Genomic DNA, 15,395 nt, shown 5'->3' with positions numbered 1-15,395 from the left:
CCTAAATAAACTGTGATAATTGTGTTTGATAAATAGACCTAGACTCACTCATCTGGATACATTACTGCTCATCATGTGTTTCATAATGGTGCAGAAAGCTTGGCTGAAATTTGGCCCAATGGAGCCTCACTTTCCCTTTCATTTCATGTCCGATTTACAGTCAGACTGGCTGCCTGGCATGTGTAACAATCTCGAAAAGCAACAGGGTCAGTCAGGCATAATGATATAAATTATTTTAAATTGACAAAGTATGATTTACATAAACATGTGTTACGATAAACAGTGGAAACATAATGGTGTGTTTAGAATGACAGTCTAATCCATTGGTATTCCAATGTTAAGAGAACAACATATATTCATCTGAACGTGACGCCATAATGCGAATGCATATTAACCTTGATGTTTGTGTCTTTCTTTCTACTTCCCCTCCCCCATCTGGACATCTCGCATCACTGACCCTTGCTTCGCCCTGGCCTATATTTTAGGTTTTATACACCAGGAAAAAAAACAGGACTCTCACTGGCTAACCCTTAAAGCCAAACAGTCACATGCACACTGAGACGATGGGTCTTAGGGTATGCTTAAAACAATTTGTCATCTTCTCAGACTGCAGCCAAAGTGTGACGACAGTCAACTGTGTAACTATGACACCAAACACCAGTCTTCCCATTAGGACTGCAGGGTGTTTATTAAATGGTGTCCATTGTCCACACACCAGATGAAGGAGTACGTGAGTCATGATTAGATCATGATCTCACACACGACTTTCCAGCTTCTTCAAAACAAGAGTCAGACATGAAGCTACTGTATACTAAAGCTGTGTGACAAAAACACAAAAAGGCAAAGAGGACATATTTATAAACTTTGAAATTCGACAATTTGTTATTTTTAACTGGCACAATAATTTTTTTTTCCAATTACAGGTTTATTTTTTTGTGTTTCTACAGTGCTTAAGTTTAAATCCCTTATGTCAACACAGTAAAGGCAGTGTCGTGTCCTCTGTGAGCTACCCTAGACATGTTTTCATTAAGTAAACAGGAACCTGCTGTGGTAAAATGGCACAACTCAAGTCATGGTGAGGTTCAGTTATAATAGTTTCCCACATACAAGCTTGCGCCTATATTTAGAGTTATACTTTTTTCAATGCTGGGTAGGAAAAAGCCAGAGAGAGCTACTGTGTTATTTATCTGACTATTTGAACTTTTGTTTGACAAAGGGGTGGGGGCACAGGTGCTGACTGAGGTCTAAACATACAGTAGTGTGACCCTGCAAGAGATGACAAGCTTTCAAAAAAGACAGAAAAGAGCACTCCTCTCAAAGCGTCTTTGACGACAAACCTCCTGTGTATCAATGTCAACCTCCATCCAATCAGGTTTTTACAGATGATGAAATACAGCATCATGACAGGACATGTTTTTGAGCCAATCTGACCGCATATAATGCTGTTAAAAAGCCTTATTAAAATAAATTGGGCTTGGAAAGCCCATAGTCAAGTGACATGTTTCTACAAGAAAGCAGCATAAATAGAAAGTCATTCACACCTGCTGTACAAACATACAGGAAAAAACAAGCATTACCATGTCTCCAAGGGTCCTTGGGCTCCACTGCTCCAGAGACGATATCCTCATCTGAAGGAAATGTCACTCTTTTGCCACTTGGTTTGTGTTTATAATCCCCCTCCTGTACTAAGGGATACAGTCCAGCTTGGTCTGTGGCAGAAGCCTCTGTGCTGCATGTCTGGTTTGCATCTGACTGGCTTTCTGTCGTGCTGCTAGCTGTAACATCTTGGGCAGCGGACTCAGACTCCTCAGTACTGTCCAAGAGCAATCTAACATTTGAAGAGTCAGTCTCCAACACCCCAGTGTCATCAAGACTCAGATCCACACCAATGTCCATGTCCCCACCATCATCTCCTTCTGCCGCATCAAGCTTCGCAGGGTTGCTGTCCTTATCTTCCTTCATTTTCTCCTCTCCTTTATTGTGCTCCTCATCATTGGAAATGATGAAGTCAGTAGGATTCACTATGGCATGGGTATCTTGAGCACTGATCTTCCCATTTCCATTAACTTCATCAATTTCCAGTGTGTCTTGTGCCTGGTGGTTAACCTCCTCGGCAGCCTGGAGGTTGTCAGTAAGCTGAGGCATCAGGTAGGTTTCAGAGGCCTCTGTGCAAACGTTATGTTTTTCAGAGTTACTGTCCGTCATCAGTTCAGAGATCCGGGGAGTGATCCCTTCGGTGTTGTTGGTAGTGTTTGTGTTGTGATCGTCACCCACATTGCTTTTTGTCTTGACATTGCACAAATCTAGACACTGCTCTTCGATATTCATGTTTACATATTCAGTAAGACTCAGTCATTAACGGTGCCACACAGCAATGATATTAGATTAATGGTTGCTAGGTATCAACTGATATGGACAATAGATAAGGAAATCTGCGACTACTTTGATCCTTTATTGACCAAAGAAACGTCACGTGTAGTGACGTGTGTGAAAATTAACCTATCGTGCGACTAGTTGTTGTTAGCTGTAGTTTCCACAAATCGCCAGTAACTCTGGTGCATCATTGAAAGCAATTTCCCAGAACTACCAACACCAGAAATACGTGATACCTGCCTGAAATAGATGCTATTTCAGTAATTATTCATATGCCATACTAAGTAACTTTGCTCAACTATCTGCCAGACAGGTAACCACCACTAATTAATTTCTGCCAACCGTGTCCTATTGCTCCAAGTAAGAACCGACAAAGGCTCACAGGTCGTCAGCACACTGCCAGCAGTATTTCAGAGGAGCAGGGCAATCAACAGAAACGAACAAGTCACGGTGCCTCCATTACGTTAGCAAACTGAGCTTACTGTCCGCCACAAAACCAAATTATCTTCATGAATTAAAGCGAGCTAACGTTTGCTAGCTAGCTAAAGTTGTTGTCCAACAATGACGTTCAGGCCTGTGAGCGGTCGCATGCCTGCTTCTTTATGGGAGCCCGTCTGTTTCTCTCCGACAAAGTCCATTCTTCCGTATCACGAAAATTATAATCCGACTGAGGCTCTTGTCTCACCCTCTGTCGTGCTGCAACTCGGCTCACATCACAACCATCGACCAGCGGCAGCCAGGAAAAAAACAGGCGTCACACTCCGAGCAATGAGCATGTTTCGGTGGCTAACATTAGCTCTGGGAAACTGCACCGGGACAGCACGTGCCGGTGCAAACAGTAATGATTATTCAGAAATTTTACACGGGATGTTCCGGATGCCCGAGTCCTGTGGATGTCTCTGTCCCCGGGTGAAGTCAGCTGGACCTGTTTTTGTCTAGCGTTACCCTTCGCTAGCTTGTTGAAGTCCAACAACTGTTTGTTGTTCACACGTCTTACGTCAGCACGTCGTTACCCACAGGGGTGCGTTCAATAAACGCAACGTTGCCTCTAGAGGGTTGCAAACGGGCAACATTTATAAGATTGCAGTTCTCCGTGAAAAGGATAGATTTGACCATGCTGTGTGTAACTTTAAATATTTAACCCTAGAAACACTTTTGAGGTAGTGTTAGAATGCTGGCTTGAGCAGAAAGATGTGTACACATCTCCAAACAATCACAGAAGAGTAGCATTTTAAAACAAATGGTCAAATAACTGCCTGGAATATGGCGGGTTTTTAAAAATCACTGAACTTTTCATCAAGTTTTAAAACCTCAAGATTCACCTCAATTTGTTTTAGGACAAATTAAGAACTCGACATTCCTCTGAATAGCTAGATGGCTCCTTCTAGCCACTAGACATGCGTTTCAGTAGAAAGGACCATGAAAGTGGGAGAAATAAGCTTTAAAAACCATTTATTTTAAACAACTTTTACACAAATTTTAATAAACACTCTGTATCAGTCAAAACTCTTGAGACTGGACGTCTGCACCGTAGCTGTCGTCTTTGGCAATGCCCTTGGTCTTCTTTGGGAGAAGGCTGGCCTGGATGTTTGGAATGACACCACCCTCTGAGATTGTGACCCCTGACAGCAGCTTGTTGAGCTCCTCATCATTTTTTACAGCCAGCAGGATGTGTCGAGGAGCAATGCGCTGCTTCTTGTTGTCACGGCTGGCGTTTCCTGCCAGCTCCAGGATTTCAGCACAGAGGTACTCCAGGACAGAGGAGAGGTAGACAGCAGAGCCATTGCCAACTCGCTCAGCGTAGTTGCCTTTCCTGAGCAGTCTGTGGATGCGGCCCACTGGGAAGGTGAGCCCCGCTCTGGAAGACCGGGACACTGCAGATTTGGGCTTGGGGGCAGCTTTCTTTCCTCGGCCAGACATTTTTATCCTGTGTTGAGAGAGAAAAAATAAAACAAAGCTGCTGAGAAGTTTTTTTATTTGTTCTTTTCCCCCTTAAACAGCTGCTATTGGAAACACAGGCCTAATTTAGGATCATGAGGTTAAATAGCTTTAGCCTCAGAGTAGCTACACAGTAAAATATTAGCACTCAAAGCATTTTACAACTAAACTAATTCAAACTGTGAAGAACACCAACTCACCAATACTCTGCACGTGTTTGACTCCAGACAGCAGCTGCTACAAAGACTAAACCTGACACAGCAAATTCAGCTTTTATATGAGTCAGGCTGATTTGCTGATGAGTGACACCTGTGCTGCACCTGTGTGAGCTGGACCGCTCCAAACCAGTGAAGTAGTGATGAGAGCAGCCTCACAGCAGCTCTCCCTGACTGGGCTTCAGTGGCAGCAAATTAGTGAGCTGTACTTGAAATATTACATTTCACATTTCAGTCTCAATCATTATTAATAAACACATTTTACAAGTTATTACATTTTGGAATTATTTTACATGTCATGAACAGCAGGTGGCAGCACAGACCTCAGATTCTGCCTGCAGCCTGCCTTATATTTTTTATTAATTTAGTTCTCTGACCTTAAATTAGGCTTTCTTCATGGAGGAGTACTTATAAATATACATTCACAAGTCCTCACCTTACAATTAGGTACTTGCAACGTCCCACAGGGCACCTGATGTGCTTACCAACAAAGTACTTAGGGGGAGTGATGAGAGTGCTGACTCATCTCACACCAGTGTGTACAATAGAGTATCAAGTGTTTCATTACGACACTCTCAGACACAGACAGAGATACAGGAGTCTCAGAGGCAACACATGACGAGCAACACAACATTATTAGGCCATGTTTGTCTTTAAACTGTAATATGTAATATGTAATATTTGCTATGATGTCCCTAAAAAGACAGAACCTGATGGTGTTGTTTTGACTGGAAAAGGAATAAAAACACAATAATGTAAACCACAGCAGCTATAGCTAACATGCCAAGAGGTTTCTTTAGAAACAATTAGCCAAACATATAATACACATAACACATAATGCCTGCTGTAAATCAGCTGAGCAATATTCACATACTCCTCTCTTTTTCTGTTCTTATATATTTGCACCCGTTGTAAGCTGCATATAAAATGATATATCTTCATGACTTCTGTAGATCTCCTGATGAAGGCCATGTGATGCTACTAATATTGCTGAGAGCCCCACATAAAGCCAGGATGACTAGACTGTGAGCTGATTTGCCAAACAGCTTCACTGAAAGGGCCAGTGTTAATGCAATGTGCCTGTGGTGCTAATTTAAGATGCACTGTCTTCTATCTGATAATGGCACTGTTGTCAGGACATTTTAACTCATTTTTTTACTACACCCAGGATTTAAATAGCCAGTGGCCCACATGTATTGAGGAGAAGAGCTGCCCTTGTTATACAAGTAAAAGTTCTAAGATGAGATTCAACATGTTTTTTTTCTCCTGTTTCCTTTTGCTTTAATGCATGACTGGGCGGTTCACTGTCAGCATGTTAACCATCCTTTGTTCCATTTGCCTTCTAGTCCATGTACTGACAGTGAGAGATGGAGAGAGAGAGAGAGAGAGAGAGAGAGAGAGACATTTTGACTGCTTGGATACACTTTAATGTATGGCAAGGGGCCAATTGGAGAGCAGCGGGAAGACAAATTAAGCAGGGACCTTCCCAGCAGGTCGTCCTTGGACAGATTGAATGTGATTTTGTTTAACCTCTCAACATCCTCCCAACACGAGGAGGACAGGACGGCACACACAACCTGCCACAAATCAGTTCCCAATACATACAGCATGTCTGCAGCCTGACTTTCAAATATGTAAAATATAAACCATTGGACTGGTTCCTAACACAATTTATTTGCGCTCAGTGGAGACCAGATCAATGTAAAAGACTGTTAGCTGTAGTTTTGCATCATGTGAGTTGTCATCATTGAGACAAGCTATCTGATTTTGTGGGGATCTCCTGAGGATCCTCTGTCTGGATAAAGGCTGAAGGCCCTCTGTATTTATTAGCAACAGTAGCTACTAACAGTGAAGCATGCCGTCTGCTGCCGAGTGAACAGAAGAGATGAAAGAGAAGAGAGAAGGAAGCTGAGAAATGATCCAAGCATGCCATTAAACTCTAAACCAGACACCAAAGCTCATAACAAGATCCCTTTTGTGGTTGTAATGTAAACAACACAAATATATGAAACTGATTGCTGTCTTTTACATGTATGTCTTGTACTTGGTGGGAGAACCAGGCAGGTGGACAGGCAGCACCGCTCTCTTTAGTGGACACACACACACATACATACAGGCCTCTTTCTCTTCTCCCTGAGCAGCAATAAATCTGTAGATGTGGCTTTTAGGAGGATTGCGCTGTTACTTTTACCTCTTGTTTTTCCTCTTTCCTCAGCTTTATGGAGATGTCTGTGGTGGTGGCCTGATCTTCGGAAAGCAATTAATCTTCTATAACAAACTCAGAAGGGTCAATGACTTCTTTCATACGTGCAGACACGCTCGTATACAATGGGAGACATGCTGACACACGGACAGAATGTTTCAAAGGGCAGCAATCACCAAGAGAAAATGACCAAATCTTTACACATTTATAATTGCAAATGTTCACCTCTTTCAACACATAATAGCCTATTCATCATACCATTCATAAATTCCCAGGTGACAGCAGCATTAGCCTTGACGGCAGACTCAAGTGCAGGCCCCTCTTGTAATTTGAAGTTAATAAAGTGACAGTTAATTGGATGAGTCATGCTCTGAGTGGACCCACTTTAATTATGAAACCTTATGGACACACACAGTGCGGCCTGGGTGTTCAGAGGTCCTAGGACCCTCAGGCGCTTAAAGTCTGTCACCTCCTGGAAAAAAAAAAAGCTGTGATTGTTTTTCCATGACTACCTCAGCCTGGGCTCATGCTTATTAAATAAAGAAGAGACAAAGTTATTTCCTGAGTGAAATCTTGTACATTTTATATGTTTCACATGTATGTTTTCAGTCATTAGGACATGCATGTTGCCTTGAGGCATCTTTATAACAGAAATGATGCGATTAAAACATTTCCAGAGCATTGATTATCTAATGTAAACCTGAAGAATGATCAATCAGATAATAAAAGAAAGAGAGAGAAGTATGGAGAAACACTAAAGGTTGTAAAAAGAAAGAGTTCTAGGAGATACTTTACCTGCAGTTTCCTTCATTTTGTGCTGTATATCTGACCTTTATACAGAACACATAGAGCACATACTGTGATGAAAACAAGATAAGGCAGTAGGTCACGTTCACAATGTGCTGTGTCACTGTCCAAAGAAACAAGACAAACAGGCTTTAAGATGTAATGAACTCCATTCCAAGAGCCAGACATTGTAAAATAATAATTCTTTGTATTGGTTAATAATTATCAATAAATATCATCATTAAGATGAAAACCTGGTGACTGCTAACAGCAGCTCTGCTCTGAGATGTGCTCATCGCAGGTGAACTCATTCAAATGACTGTTTTTGTCACTAGAGCAGTTTAAAAGTTAATGTTAAAACATAATAATTAAACAGACCTGTCACATTCACAGGTGGTAATAGCTCACATGTAAAATGATGATGGAATAAAAAGACCTCATAAACACCTCATGCGCATGTTAATATCACCACAAGGGGGGCCGAACCAAGCAGCAGGACTCACAGGAGTCAAGTATGTTCTCTCGTACCATCCTCTCCACCTACTCCTCATCCTCATCTTTTCTGAGTCTTCAGCCACTAAGCCAGCTGTGATGGCTACCATATGTCCACACCGGTATCCCAATAAAAACCATTTCCCTTTTTAAACATTATGAAAACACAGGGTGGACCTTGGGACATATAAAAAAATCAGGGTAGGATTTGATCTGGCACTGAGCACCTGTGTGTGGGGATTGACCAGAAGAAGACAGGCCCCGCTAAATCCGCTGCCACGTCATTAGAGGAAGGGGGAAGAGCGAAGGACAAAGAGATTTTCCATCATCCACCCAGCCACCCATCCGTCCATCCCACCTGTGCAAAGCTCCCATTCCTCCCTACTTTTAATTCCTCCATCTGTTTTCTCTCTTTCCTTTCTGCCTCTTTTTCTTTTCAGCCATAACTTGTTTTGGCTCTCCTTCACACTCTATTCTCCACTGTATAACTCTTTTTTAATGTAATTCTCTTCCTGTTCTCTTGCTCTCTCTCTCTCCTCCATACACCCATGGTACCTCATCATCTAACACACACACACATGTACGCGTGCAAACACACACGAGGCATTTACACACTTCATTTCTTTAAATATTCATTTCCGCCTGTCTGTGATGTGTTTAGTGGTGTTTCCTGTTCCCAGCCCTCCTGCTTCCTTGAGAACCGGCATGTAGGAAGTGGCAGTCCTGGCAATGGTTCATTCCTCCTGCCCCTCCGACTGGTCATGTTCCCACCTTATTGAAGCAGGCAAAGGTGGAAAGAGAGAGATGGACTTCTGCCATAGAAGTTACTGTCCATTTAATATTAATGGCTTCTGGATTCGGTTTCAAAAACTGTACTTGCAATAGCCTTTTCCCACACAGTATCACCGACAACCTGCATAACTCTGTTCACTAATAAACTCAGCATATTACTCTATTTCACAGCCGGAGGTTTCTCAGAATTTCTGTAATTCTTTTGACAGAAACAATTCCCAGTTTGACACTCAGGAAGTTTTGGCATGTTTTCCTGAACATAAACATGTGAAGTTGATTCTGTACAGTTTGTCTCATAGTGGAAAACCTCTACATCTTTTAGCTGACATGCTAAAGAATACTTAGTTGTGACAGATCACGCAGCAGACAATGTGTTGCTCTGAGGTCAAAAAAGCAAATCTTATTAAGTCTTTGAGACGAAACATAGCTGGAAGTTAAGCTTTAGATGCCGTCTGCACCAAGATAACATGCAAATGTTGCCAAAAAGCTTTGACAACAGTCCTCTTTGATTGTTATACTTTTACTTTTACTTTTACATTTACTAGTTACTAGCTGCATTACAGCAGATGCAGAGCTAAAAGCTCAACATGCTGCATTGCAGAAACACCCACTATCTTCCTGATCTATTTGGTTCTTCACTGTAGTATGTCCAAATCTACTGACAATTTTCCCCAACACTTTAATATAACATTCTGGAATCTCATTCCTGTGGTCACAACCTGTTAGCTCTGTCCTGCATCTCTCCTGTTCTTGGTCATATTTTGCTTTGCTATGGTTTCATTCTTTCCTCCCATATGGACCACATGATGGCTCAGGTCTCTGTTTCTCTGCCTGATATAAAAATAACCTGCTGCAGGTTTCCTCTCGCTGTGATGACAGCTCAAGGCTGTTCTCAGGCTCGTGTTTGTTTGTGCATGTCCGCGTATGTTTGTGTGTTTTGGAGGAAGGAGCAGATGCCCACGTGCAGCTTCAGGCTTGGTTTTCTCATTTCGGATACACACAGATCTGTGATTTAGGTTATTGTGCTGCCGTTATGGCAAAAACAAGACCTGAATTGTGGATAGACAGGGCAGAATGATGGAAGACATGGTTGAAAGCAAAAACATTATTGATGCACAGGAACATGTGGCATGTGGCAGTGTCCTTTTAGCCTCAGTGTTTTCATCTGGGTGAAGTGTCCACCAGACTCACAAGGACATGTAATCACTCTCTCTGAACTGCCTTGATGGCATGATAAGTAGGGCCTGTGTGTCCTTATGGGTCAGGTTTTTTGTGTTGCTTTTCCACCTGTTCTTTCTTTGTTCACCATCTGGAAGGGAAGCTAATCAATCAGCATCAAGAAACTGAGCTTGTTTCTCCTTTAAAACAGACCTGAAGAGTTCCTGCAGTGGAAAACACTCATTACTAACACCTGTTAAACAGTATTTATGTTAATAAAGTACATGAGGGCGACTAATTGATCAGTGAAATGCCTCCTTACATGTTCAGTTGGTTAGTTTTTTAGTTTTAGAATTTCATGTCAGTCGCCATTTTGAATAGTAGAAATGATTCATTCTCACTAGTTGCTGCAGAATCTATGAGACTGTGGCTGTTTCAATCATTTCATTCTCTATGACTGACATTTACATAGCCCACAGTGGACTGATTTTTCATTAAACTTGATACAAACATCAGCATTCTGTCATTGCACAATACTTGTCTTTTTTTTCTCTGTTGCTTATGTTGACGTAGTAAATATACTCACACTTCCTCCTGCTGCTGTTACCATTGTTGGTGGTTTAATGAAGTCAGCCCTCCCAGCCTTCAGATCCTGAACAGCTTCCTACATAAATTAATTCAAATGGAGTGTAAAGGATGTTTATAAGTCCAGTTTTTTAGTGTTTCCATGCTCTAACTACACCACAATCAGGATGTCCCAGTCTGTCTCCAAATAAAACATGATACGATTCCATGTTAGGGTGAAAATAACATGATTTAAATGATTTTCACTCAATTCTGCTGCCAGGCATCTTCAAAACAAGCACAATATGGACACCTGCTATAGTGCTCATTGTTATTAGAACAGGTTTTGTTGATGTCCCGTAAGCGCTCAGATGGAAGTGCTCCATGGCCTCTTGGCTGGCTTCTCTTCTCTTCCTTCCTACTAACTGCTGTCACACACACACACTCTCTCTCACACACACACACACCTGATCTTGACTCAGACCAAGTTTTGGGAATCTGCATGGCCATGTGTGGCGGCCCTGTTTTTATTTAAAATGGGTACACAGTTCCAGTAAAGCACTGATCTCAGCTGGACATCTGGTCGATTGTCTGTAAGGGCTGGATTATGGATTAAAGTGAAGTTTGTGTTTCAGTGCAGCCAGAGAAAGGTAGACATTAACAACAGGGAGGGGAAATACAACTGCTAAAGAAATAAGAGGAACCTTATTGCAGACCATGAAGAATATTGTGTTTCAACAAAAACATTATTTTTAGAGCCACAATCAGCCAGCTGTACCTGGAAACTATGAATGAATTAAGGTGAACTGGATCAGTCTCAAACATGGTGTCTGCTCATTTGAATAAGGAAGAAATGGAAAGGAAAAGTGAAAATAGACTGATGAGGGATTTAAAGCTTCTCTAGATGGAGCCACAAAGTGAAGTTATGCCCCTTTGAATAACCCAAATAAGACCCAATTCATATATAAAAATATATGAGGAAGCCATTTGAAGCCATTTGTTTATCAACTCAAAAGTCATTAGGTGTGCCAGTGAAGCCATCTTGAGATGTCATGCAGGTAATTTAAGAATAAATTAAGTCCAGATTTGTGGTTTTGGATTCCTGTGGTCCCTTAGCTCATCTCTTCATTATCAGCCAAAATAATTGAGTCTCCTCCAGCCCACCAGAGGAGATTAGAGGGTATATATCAGCCTTTCCATCGCTTTGTCTTGATACTGTTCCCGCCCTTCCTCCCTTTGGAGTTACAGCTAGTGCTGCTGGAAACAATCTCACAGCTAAAGGGGGAAAGGAAAAGAGGAAACACTCGTTTAATGCTTTCTTTTGAATCAGCGCACAGTTTGCTTGCAGGGATGGATGGTTCGAAAGAGGGTGTTTAATGTAAGACACATTATCAAGCCTTAAAAAAACAACAACCCTTCTCAGAATGTGGGAGTGTTACATAGGAAAAACTCCATTCTGTGCAAGCTATGGATTCTTCATGAGGCACATTCTCATATTTTACATTTCCCGTTGTCTGTCCTGTTGTTCCTGTTGTCACAACCACCACTGACAATAAATTATATTTTCCATGGTGGATGTTCAAACTCACAGTGATGAGCTCAACACCAGCACCAGATGACACCATATTTAATGATTATTGTGTCATCTGGTGCTGTCATTTACTCACGGAGGTAACAGAAAGATGGAGTTTAGGAAACAGTTTTTTTCTATCTGCTCTATCAGTGTGCATATTTGTTGATGTGGGCGGCTGCGTGCAATCACATTTACAGGAATAAACGGTCTTATGATGTGATCACACCAGCCGTGACGCCCTTTAATGTGTTCCGACTCAAATTCTTAGAGTCCTCACTGCATCAGTCTTTGAACTTTATCTTGATTACAGCTGCTTACCTGGGCTTGCAGGGTTTATTGTGATTGTGATGCTATAACGTTGATAAAATCTTTCCACTCACCGACATGCGGTAAAAAGCACCACACACTCAGGAGCTACTTAAACATGGTTGTAAATAAAGGTGCAGTATGTTTTAACAACAACTGGGTGGGGTGCTGTATCAAGTTTGATTGTTTTGACATAAAAATGCCAATTGATATTAGTAGTTTTTTACAATAATGATACTAAATGGGCTTTTCTCTGTCCTTTTGGAAGCACAGCAACCCTCTAGCCTTCTACTGTGCTTTCACTTCCTTGCATACTGCCAAAGGCCTCCAGTATAAGGTGTTGCAGAGGACTGGAGGACTGGTTCCCCACAGAAGGATGAGATGAGGATTGAGTTATGAGTTGGTCAATGGATGGTTCCTAGATATACACAGTACACTCTGACACCTCTTCTTCTTCTCTTGTTGGACAGAGGATAGACTTGATGGCTGGTTGTTGTGCTGATGCCAGTGTCTCTGCAGCATGACGTACATGACATGATGTCAGTTTTTATCTTCAAACATTTTCTTTTTACTTTGCAGGAACACTTTTAAATGTTGCAAACATATGTGAGGAGTGTCAGTGGAACACATAAAGAGCTGCAGTATTTTTAAGTCACATTTCAGACACTAGCAGAAGCTGATCAATAACACCGCCTTTATTCTTCAACTCAAAAAGGCCAGTGGAAGAAAAAAAATGGGATGAGGGTGGAGGAAGGAGAGGTGAAGAGCAGGGGTGGAGGAAAGAAAATGTGAGATCTGGCTCAAATCTGTGGGGAAGCGGTAGCTTGGGCCGGACGAGTTCACAGATGTTTTAAAGTGCTAATCTAATCTTTATGCCAGGCCTCCCCCCTCCTTTCTTTCTTTCTTTCTTTCCCCTCTCCCTGTCTCAGTTTTTTTTTTACTTTTTGTGGAGGGAGGTTGGAAAGTCTCCAGCATGTGTTAATGCATCTCAGGAGCATCATGTACTGCTGCTAGTTATTCATGTGCCTGTTATCGGCCCTGTTTTCAGACTCAGACACATGTGTGATTGCAATGAAGGAGTCTGAAGCTGAGAAAAAGTATAATGAAAAATAAACTGGTGTACAATGAGGAAGGACGAGAGGGCGGTTAGGGAGCGCAGATGGGCTTGTTTTTTTTAAGAATGTCACCCATGGTGATAATTCATCAAGTTCAATGACCTTCCTGTTTTAACTGTGACACCTTATTGGTCTGCCTGTTATTTACACTCTGCCAAAAGTGTGTCGCACTGGTATTATATTGCTCTGATACGGGATGAAGGGGGAATTACACTGACCTCGCTTGTTAGTGAAATGAATACATTTCAGGCCCCTACTTTGAGTTTTAACTCATTTCCTCCTCTTGTCACTCGTCTTCCTTGATTTTCCCCTCATGCTTTTTTTGTTGCCTTCCTCCCTCATGTGGCCTGATAGGAAGGAGGCTTTGTGTCAGACAGTGACTGCATTGAAATGCACCGACAGCTCTCTGAGATTTAGCGGATGTACTTGCACAGGAGTTATTCTAACTCCCCAGACTTTAACAGCAAACTCAAATCCTGTGGTTTAAGCCTCCTCCTCCTGACACACACACACACACAAACATAAAGAGCTGCAGCCAGAAAAAAATCCCCAGGTCACAAAATATAAATATACGCAGAGATTAGAGGCACATGTTGAAGCGTGAGAATAAATTAGGAGCTAAGAATTCTCAGCATGATGACATGAGTTGTAAGGCACTCTATATTGTGATTTTCTCATTATTTATTTGTTTGTTTCCTATGGCAGGCCATTCTGATGCTGCCGACCACGTAGCACTTTGAATGTGCAAGTCATAAAATACACCCTGATGAGTCCAACCTGGCAACCTCTGCCGAGCCTCCAATCACTCACATCCTTCTGCCGTTCTCGCTCCTTCTCATCCCTCTCCCTTTTCCTCTGTGTGCTGCTAAACATCTGGAGAAGAGTGATATTCTGCAAGTAAACAGACCAACAGCTGTCAACCAGCTTCCCCCCCTACCATCTTTCTCTTCCTTCATCACCTGATTCCTCCTAATATGTCTCTCTCCAGGCAGTGTGCAGGTTTCTGCTCTTGTCTCCTCCTTCTGTTTGTTTCTTGTCTCTTGGCTCATTAACAGGTGAGTGTCAGGGATGGATGTGTTTATCCCTGCCGTTCTGAACTCTGTGATCCAAGTGATGGAGGACACAGAGGACAGACTGAGTGATGCTTTCAGTTAATGGCTGATTTTTTCTCACCGCAGTGAAACAGCTCCATGAAAGACACAAAAGTAAAATAAATCAAATTTATTGCAAGTTGGGCCTTTTGGCTACCATTAGCAATAATTCCCAATGTTAAAACTGGAAGTTGGAGTCTAAATCCATGTCTGCTCAGCCTTATATAACTGAAAAATGTAGGATGTTATGACGTAGCAGGCTGAGTATACCTTCGACCTCTTCAATGCAGAACTGATCACTTTTTACTATTAGACAGTTATGTGAAATTTTGTCATGATTAGCATATAAATCCTTGATTTATGGGCCAAAAGGAAGGCAGGCTATGGTGACCTTTGACCTCCAAAATCAAATGCTCGTCCTTGAGTTCAAACTATTGAAATTTGGTCCAAGTGAGTCTGTTAGCCAATGTTGTAATCCATTGTTGAACATGTAAGGCTCATTCTTAGTTATTCTTCTAATTGTGGTGAAATTGTTTTCAGATCTACACGAGTACTGTTTATATTGTAATGAATCTGAAGAGATTTATGTCATGAGGTTGGGGCGCCACAGACATCAGCAATTAAACAGAAAGAAACATCTTTTCAGCTTCAGTGGTATATTTCCCTGAATGCATGCCTTAGTATCGAAAGAACGTTGGGGGCGTTGAGAGACGGTAGGAATAGCAGAAAGAAGGGAAGGAATGAATGCAATTTCCATTTGAGCGAGAACAGCATCCGCAATATGAGACA

At 41.8% G+C, this 15,395-nt stretch overlaps 2 protein-coding genes across 3 annotated transcripts in view; both read right to left on the bottom strand.

Annotated features, from left to right (window-relative positions):
* Positions 1–3,367, bottom strand: part of ppp1r37 (protein phosphatase 1, regulatory subunit 37) — a 30,277-nt gene extending 26,910 nt beyond the window's left edge. For both annotated transcript variants that reach the window (XM_028419154.1, XM_028419153.1), the window contains exon 1: positions 1,578–3,367. In XM_028419154.1, the coding sequence (XP_028274955.1) occupies positions 1,578–2,328 (751 nt within the window). In that variant the 5' untranslated portion in view covers positions 2,329–3,367. The remainder of the gene's footprint in view (positions 1–1,577) is intronic.
* Positions 3,368–3,865: 498 nt separating this feature from the next.
* LOC114444833 (histone H2A-like) lies at positions 3,866–4,612 on the bottom strand. The gene is made up of 2 exons (XM_028419684.1): positions 4,512–4,612; positions 3,866–4,300 (listed from the first exon to the last, which is right to left on the bottom strand). Exon 2 carries the CDS (start codon positions 4,291–4,293, stop codon positions 3,874–3,876), a length of 420 nt encoding a protein of 139 aa, XP_028275485.1. The 5' UTR covers positions 4,294–4,300; positions 4,512–4,612; the 3' UTR covers positions 3,866–3,873.
* Between the last annotated feature and the right edge of the window lie 10,783 nt (positions 4,613–15,395).

Source organism: Parambassis ranga, chromosome 13 (genome assembly GCF_900634625.1).
Source record: "Parambassis ranga chromosome 13, fParRan2.1, whole genome shotgun sequence".
NCBI lineage: Eukaryota > Metazoa > Chordata > Actinopteri > Ambassidae > Parambassis > Parambassis ranga.
The sequence above is the reverse complement of the archived record's forward strand: the minus strand, read 5'-3'. Positions and strand labels throughout refer to the sequence as shown.

What these genes read in the sequence shown, in the direction of transcription:
- LOC114444833 (XM_028419684.1), bottom strand. Translation starts at nt 4,293, where the DNA reads ATGTCTGGCCGAGGAAAGAAAGCTGCCCCCAAGCCCAAATCTGCAGTG.